At 36.2% G+C, this 6,678-nt stretch overlaps 1 protein-coding gene across 1 annotated transcript; it reads left to right on the top strand.

Annotated features, from left to right (window-relative positions):
• Positions 1-563: 563 nt before the first annotated feature.
• Positions 564-5,817, top strand: LOC132141847 (neuropeptide Y receptor type 2-like). Its single transcript, XM_059551510.1, has 5 exons — positions 564-657; positions 1,496-2,203; positions 3,538-3,694; positions 4,475-4,817; positions 4,948-5,817. Exons 2-4 carry the CDS (start codon positions 1,569-1,571, stop codon positions 4,805-4,807), a joined length of 1,125 nt encoding a protein of 374 aa, XP_059407493.1. The 5' UTR covers positions 564-657; positions 1,496-1,568; the 3' UTR covers positions 4,808-4,817; positions 4,948-5,817.
• Positions 5,818-6,678: the final 861 nt, after the last annotated feature.

The raw sequence follows: 6,678 nt of genomic DNA, 5'->3' as shown, positions 1-6,678 counted from the left end.
TGGTTTAAATTATTGTTATTATTTATTTATTTATTTTTTGTTGTTGCTGCTGCTGCAATTCAGTAAATTCCACATATTCCAGTTAACTAGCCTATATTTGTCCCAGCAGCACGTTGATAACCAATCAAAGTCAACCCATTAAAAAAATTATAAAAATATAAAATATTAAAGGTTACATACAAAATATCTAACCACTGTTTTGACTTATAGGAAATGCAATTGATAAATTATGTGAAATTGCAACATATAGCCTAAAATACATTGTTTTAATGGTGTTTTCACTTTCAGTTTCAGTTTAATAATAATAATAATAATAATAATAATAATTAAAACTGAACCATACCATCGTGATTCATCACTCTCCCTCTTATCTCTATCGAGAACTCTGAACTTGTGGGTTTGGCTTTGGCTTGTGTGGACGGATGAAATTCAGTCGAGAGCGTCAGAGCTGGCTGAGCTCCACAGCCCACCTCACCTGGACCTCAACTGTTCCTTCAGGAAAGCTTATTGATTGAAATAGAACACAGAACAACATGTACTTGTTTGTTTTATGTCAATATATCGATATAGCTAGACAAAGATCTCTGTTTACCTGATGGTGATGTATCCTGATGCGCACGACGTAATATTGGAGACGGCGAGGTGAACACGCAGCCGGTAGGTCATTCTAATATAGTTCATTGTAAATTCAAACACGTATTTTCATAATTTCTCTAAAACTGGCTTTAATAATACAGAATAAGATCCTTTATACGCCTCTCAATGTCTTCGTTAATTTAGTGCGCCTCGTGCACTCCTTCAAGGACCATTGCGCCGTCGGTGTCCGTGGACTGGGATGTATACCATGAAGTTTTCACAGACTCCAGTGTTTTTATATCTCTATAGTGATAATGGTTTTGCCATGTATCTATTATCTCTCAGATAAAGACGCTGGAGTGTGCTCGAGCGCAGGCAAGCCGTGCGTAATGAGCTCTTAACGCGCAAAATACATTTACCTTAATGAAAGTGACCTGACAAGTCGCCTCGGAAGAAGTCGATGTGCCTTCTTTCGCTGTTAGAAATAAAACAACATGGTCTCACCAGGATCTTCTCTGACAGACTCTCTCTGAAAAGGATTTAAAATATTCATACCCTGGAATGGAGAACCATACCGGTAGTCACTTGTAAAATAATGCATGTGGACTTGAAATAGACTCATTTTAAATGTATTTGTATTCGGTTTGATTGATTGACTGTTCCATATTTATAATACAAGTCCATTGGAGAATATGAAGTTTTTGTGAGTTGTTTTCTAATGTTTTCTATCTATCTATCTATCTATCTATCTATCTATCTATCTATCTATCTATCTATCTATCTATCTATCTATCTATCTATCTATCTATCCATCCATCCATCCATCCATCCATCCATCCATCCATCCATCCATCCATCCATCCATCCATGTTTGTACACTGAACAGATTCCTAATGTCAACTTGACCTTGTGTTTTCAGGTTGTCAAACCTATAAGGGCAGCTTGGTCTTTCTCCAAAATCTGACATGGGGTTGGACATGGCCATGTGATAAATGGATTCCCTCAGCTTAATCAATGGCTCCTCTGGGAGCAAAGAGCTGGCCATCGGGGAGGATTCATCTGACGTGACTCTGAATCATCAGCTGCTAGAGCTGGGAGACAGCACCAAGCTTCTTGGGGTCCAGGTGGTCCTGATCTTGGCATATTCTACCATCATCCTTTTGGGTGTTGTTGGGAACTCCCTGGTGATTTATGTGGTTTACAAATTTAAGACACTCCGTACTGTCACCAACTTCTTCATTGCAAACCTAGCCTTGGCTGATCTGCTCGTCAACACGTTGTGTCTCCCGTTCACGCTGGCTTACACTCTCCTTGGGGAATGGAAGTTTGGACAAGTGCTTTGTTTCACTCTGCCGTATGCTCAAGGTCTCGCCGTTCACGTCTCTACAATTACATTAAATGTAATTGCACTGGATCGGCATAGATGCATCGTTTATCACCTAGACACTCGAATGTCAAAAGACACCTGCTTTCTGGTCATTGCCATCACCTGGGTAGTAAGCGCTGTTCTGGCTAGCCCACTGGCCATATTCAGAGAGTATGGGATTGTAGATCTTTCTCCAGGTGACTCCATTGAGGTTTGTGGAGAGAAGTGGCCTGACAGTAGTACAGACAGCACTCTATACTCGTGAGTAGCAGACATGCGTATTTTAATGAACAGCATTATTATAGTTTCCTCATGCCTTCAAGGGGCCTTAAATGTATGATGTGTTCATTTATCAAATGTCACTGTCTTCCAATTGCACTGAAAGCTCTTACATCCAGTGTTGGGGGTAACGCATTACAAGTAATGCAATATATGTAATCAGATGACTTTTTTCAAGTAACCAGTAAAGTAACGCATTACTTTTTAATTCACAAGAAATTACTTTGTTACTTTTTTCCCATTTATTGACTGACACCTTATGTGAACATGATGTTACTGTAGTTCTAGACTAAATGTGAATGTGCATTAATTCAACACCCTCGCAAAAATCTGATTTAGTATTCAGCAAAATGAATTAAAACGGTCAAATGCAAACCTGCAATAATTAAATAGGTTAAACAACACAAATGTATCTAAATTTCTTTGCTGCTTACCTTTGATGATCCAGTTCAACCATACTACCGTAATAAGCAAAAATTACTTTAGATAAACTAACAATTGTGCTTTGTTTTTGTTTTGTTTTTTTGCTGAAGAGTGTTGAACCTTCTTCTCCTATGTTTTACTGTACAGACGTGATTAAAAATAAATAAATAGCACTGTATAAACAAAAGTGAGAGATTCCAGAGATATAAAAAGAGACAATAATGACACAAACAGCTGAAGCCATTGCAAAACACACTGTTGATGGAGTCATAAAAAAAGATATAACGGCAGTATGAAATGTAATGTAAAAGTCCATTAGGTTCCTTCAGCCTGAGGTTTATTCATTACACTTTTTGATGTGAAAGGGCTTTTACATTTGCTATAAATAGAACTTCTTATATTAAAAACAATCAAGTCCTGCTCATATTTAAAAAGTAAAGCAACATTTATGCAAAATTAATGTAACATAATTAGTAACTAAGTAATGGAATTAGTTACTTTTTTTAGTGAGTAACACAATATTTTTATGCATTACTATTAAAAGTAACTTTACCCAAAACTGATATGTTTTATAGATAAATAGGCCTATACATATTTATGAAGATTAAACATTGGTGTTTATGTAAACTGACAACTTTTAGGTTTTTGATCTTACAAACATTTGCAACATTGTCAAAGAAGTTGATTATTTAAGATTATGATTTAGATTCAACTCATAGTATTACAATCTATTTGCATTTTTGAAAGCTTATTTGTTCTTTAACAGATAAAATGAGCCATGGCTTGTTTAATTTCAAAGGAAAGTAAACATGTTTTATGATAACATCTTTAACAATAACATAATGACACTCTTCAGCTGCCCTTACGTGATGATGGCGGTTTTCTTTCTTCAGAATCTCCACGCTGCTGCTGCAGTATGTGTTGCCTCTGGCAATCATCTCTTTTGCCTACATCCGTATCTGGAGTAAACTCCGCAATCATGTCAGCCCAGTTGGTCACAATCACAGGCACCAGCGCCGCCGCAAGACCACCAAGATGCTGGTTACTATGGTGCGTACAGTTCATATTATTTTAGGCTTTCACATATAGTCAGCAAAAAGCATGATAATGAAAACAATGAGTAATATCTAGTGGTTGACTGAAATGGGTTTTTATAATGACTCTTCATACAAGTAATAACAGTAATATTGTGAAACATTATTATAATTTAACAGTTTTCTAATTTAATATATTTTAAAATGTAATTTATTCCTGTGATGGCAAAACTAAATGTTCAGCAGCCATTACTCCAGTCTTCAGTGTCACATGATCCTTCAGAAATTGTTCTAATATGCTGATTTGCAGCTCAAGAAACATTTCTTATTATTATTATCATTGTTGAAAACAGTTGTGCTGCTTAATATTATAACATAATATATTTTCAGGATTCTTTGATCGCAAATTCAAAAGAACATAATGAACATAAACTTCTTTACATTCACTTTTTAAAATCAATTGAATTAATCATTACAGAATAAAAGTATGAATTTATTTTAAGAAAATATGTGTGTGTATATATATATCTGGACTTCTACAGTTGATGACTTCTTTTCTTTTCTTCTTTTTTTTTCTCTTTTTTAAAAGAACTTTCTCTTTTTATTGTTTACAGCCAGGACTGTTAGAACAGCATGCATTTCACAGGAGTCTCCTGTAAACCAAATATTTTAGAGCTGTTTTCTCCACAGTGATTTTAAAATATGTTATTGTTGCCAATAATATAAACAGAGAACTAGAACAGGATGCAAATGAGGCTTGCACCAGTACAGAAACATCTCACCCTGTCTGTTGCAGGTCGTGGTGTTTGCGGTCAGCTGGTTGCCTTTCCATGCTTTCCAGCTGGCCACTGACATTGACCACAGCGTGTTGGACATGAAGGACTTCAGGCTTCTTTACACTGTTTTCCACATTGTGGCCATGTGCTCGACATTTGCCAACCCGCTTCTCTATGGTTGGATGAACCGGAACTACCGCAGCGCCTTTGTTTCGGTTTTCCATTGCAAGGAACAGCTTGATTTGTTGCACGCCGAGGGCCAGGCTGCCACAACAGCAGTTCGCATCAAACCCAGAAAAGCTTTAGAAGCCCAAGATATAGTGACAACACATCTCAATGCAACAGATGTCTGAGGGGACAAAGGTATATCTTTCTTATCTATCTGTCTGTGTCTGCCTGTCTGTATGTCAGACTATCTATCTATCTATCTATCTATCTATCTATCTATCTATCTATCTACTAAACTGCCCCTCTTTATGTACATATGGTTTAGGTGAGGATGCTGAAAGGACTCCTGATGTCAAATCGAATCTGTGGAGGATTTGTCATGGTGCGGAACATCCTTCTGATTTATGTGGTTTCCAAATTAAGACACTTCATAGCATCACCAATTTCTTCATGGTACAAATTGCCATGGCCAATATGCCTGTCATCATGGTGTGTCCCATCTATGCTGGCAGCTGGCAGAGTTTGGAAGTGCTTTGTTTCACTCTACTGTATGCTCAAGGTCTTGCTGTCCATGTCCCAGTGTTAGACGAAAGTGTGCTGGTGACAACATCACAACAATGTGACCTAGCTAAATTCTATGTTGTGAACTCAGTGCCATAAAAGAGCACAGACAAGCCTTGAAGATGTTCTCATCTTCATTAATGCATCTTCACCAAGATCTATAAGGTGGTTGAATATACTTATACTTGAAGCAAGAATATTTTCATGGATATTTCCAGATCTTGCAGTCTGGATGCCTCTCCATTGGTAGGAAAGATAATTATACGCAATTTTGTTCAGAAGAAGGATCATCATAATGAAACCGTTTCAGATGTTATCAAATGACAAATTTGTGCTCTCCAATCTTTAAGCATCCATCATCTCATGTGAACATACAGGCAGGTCATGCATGACTCTGGAAAGTGTTAACAACAAATTGCTTCTCCTTTCATCTGAAAGTAATTTGCACAGAGGAATAGTGTGGTGGCACTTCTTCAGACTAACAATGCCACAAGGAATGTGTTTCTACCCCTTCGGTTTGAATGTTTCAACACAAATATCTGCATTATCTCCTCTATTAAACCTTGAGGGATGTTCTGACATTTCAATACTTTTCATATGAAAATATTAAGAATGAGTTTCATCTAAAATACTACACAAATACTACACAGATCAAAGTGGATTGTTCACTTTTTAAAAAACTTAACCCTAGTAATGGGTTGGAATGTGCAAATATGACAACATAAATGTGCAAGTAAAAAACACTAAATGGTGGGGGGGGGGGGGGTGTACAGGTAATGGAAATGTGCTCTCTACTGTATATTGTTCTCTTCTGCAAAGCTGTCACATTTGCAATCACCATGCCAGATGAATGTAATTTCAATGTGAGAAAAAAAACATCTGACATATATATATATATATATATATATATATATATATATATATATATATATATATATATATCCACACATAGTAATGCCTTTGAAAATGTCACTTGTGGACATGAAGCATGAAAATATTCTGTTGTTCCCTTTTGTTCTCGAAAATCGAACACAAAGCTGCTTTAAGCAAAAAGCGATGATTTATACAAGTTATGGGATTGCTGATGTATTTCTATTGACTCCGATGGTATATGCCTGTTCAATGTAGAACTAAATGACTCATTTTAACCTAAATCATCTGCAGGAGATGAGAATGTCAAGTTTAATTATCACTATGGGCTTCTTTGTGGCTCCTACTTTAAGTTGGTTTGAGAATTGTTGACTCAAAGTTTAATGCACTTATAAAATAATTATTATATAGATATAGATTAACTTAGATATAACTGAATTAAACTCTGGGTGTCGTTTTTTTTAAAGCAATGTTCTAGGTTTAATACTAGTTTTCTCTTGACATGGAAAATAATTTTGACCAGTTCTTTGGCAAATTAAAACAAACAATAATACATATACAATGGAAGTCTAAGAGGCGTTGCAAGGCATACATGTTTATTCATATGAAAGCCACTAAACATTCA

Source organism: Carassius carassius, chromosome 6, assembly GCF_963082965.1.
Source record: "Carassius carassius chromosome 6, fCarCar2.1, whole genome shotgun sequence".
Lineage (NCBI taxonomy): Eukaryota > Metazoa > Chordata > Actinopteri > Cypriniformes > Cyprinidae > Carassius > Carassius carassius.
Note: the sequence above shows the minus strand (reverse complement) of the source record. Positions and strands in the feature narration are given on the sequence as shown.

What these genes read in the sequence shown, in the direction of transcription:
- LOC132141847 (XM_059551510.1), top strand. Translation starts at nt 1,569, where the DNA reads ATGGATTCCCTCAGCTTAATCAATGGCTCCTCTGGGAGCAAAGAGCTG. An exon ending in ACAGACAGCACTCTATACTC is followed by an intron (nt 2,204 to 3,537) that starts GTGAGTAGCAGA and finishes TTCTTTCTTCAG; the next exon opens with AATCTCCACGCTGCTGCTGC. An exon ending in CCAAGATGCTGGTTACTATG is followed by an intron (nt 3,695 to 4,474) that starts GTGCGTACAGTT and finishes TGTCTGTTGCAG; the next exon opens with GTCGTGGTGTTTGCGGTCAG.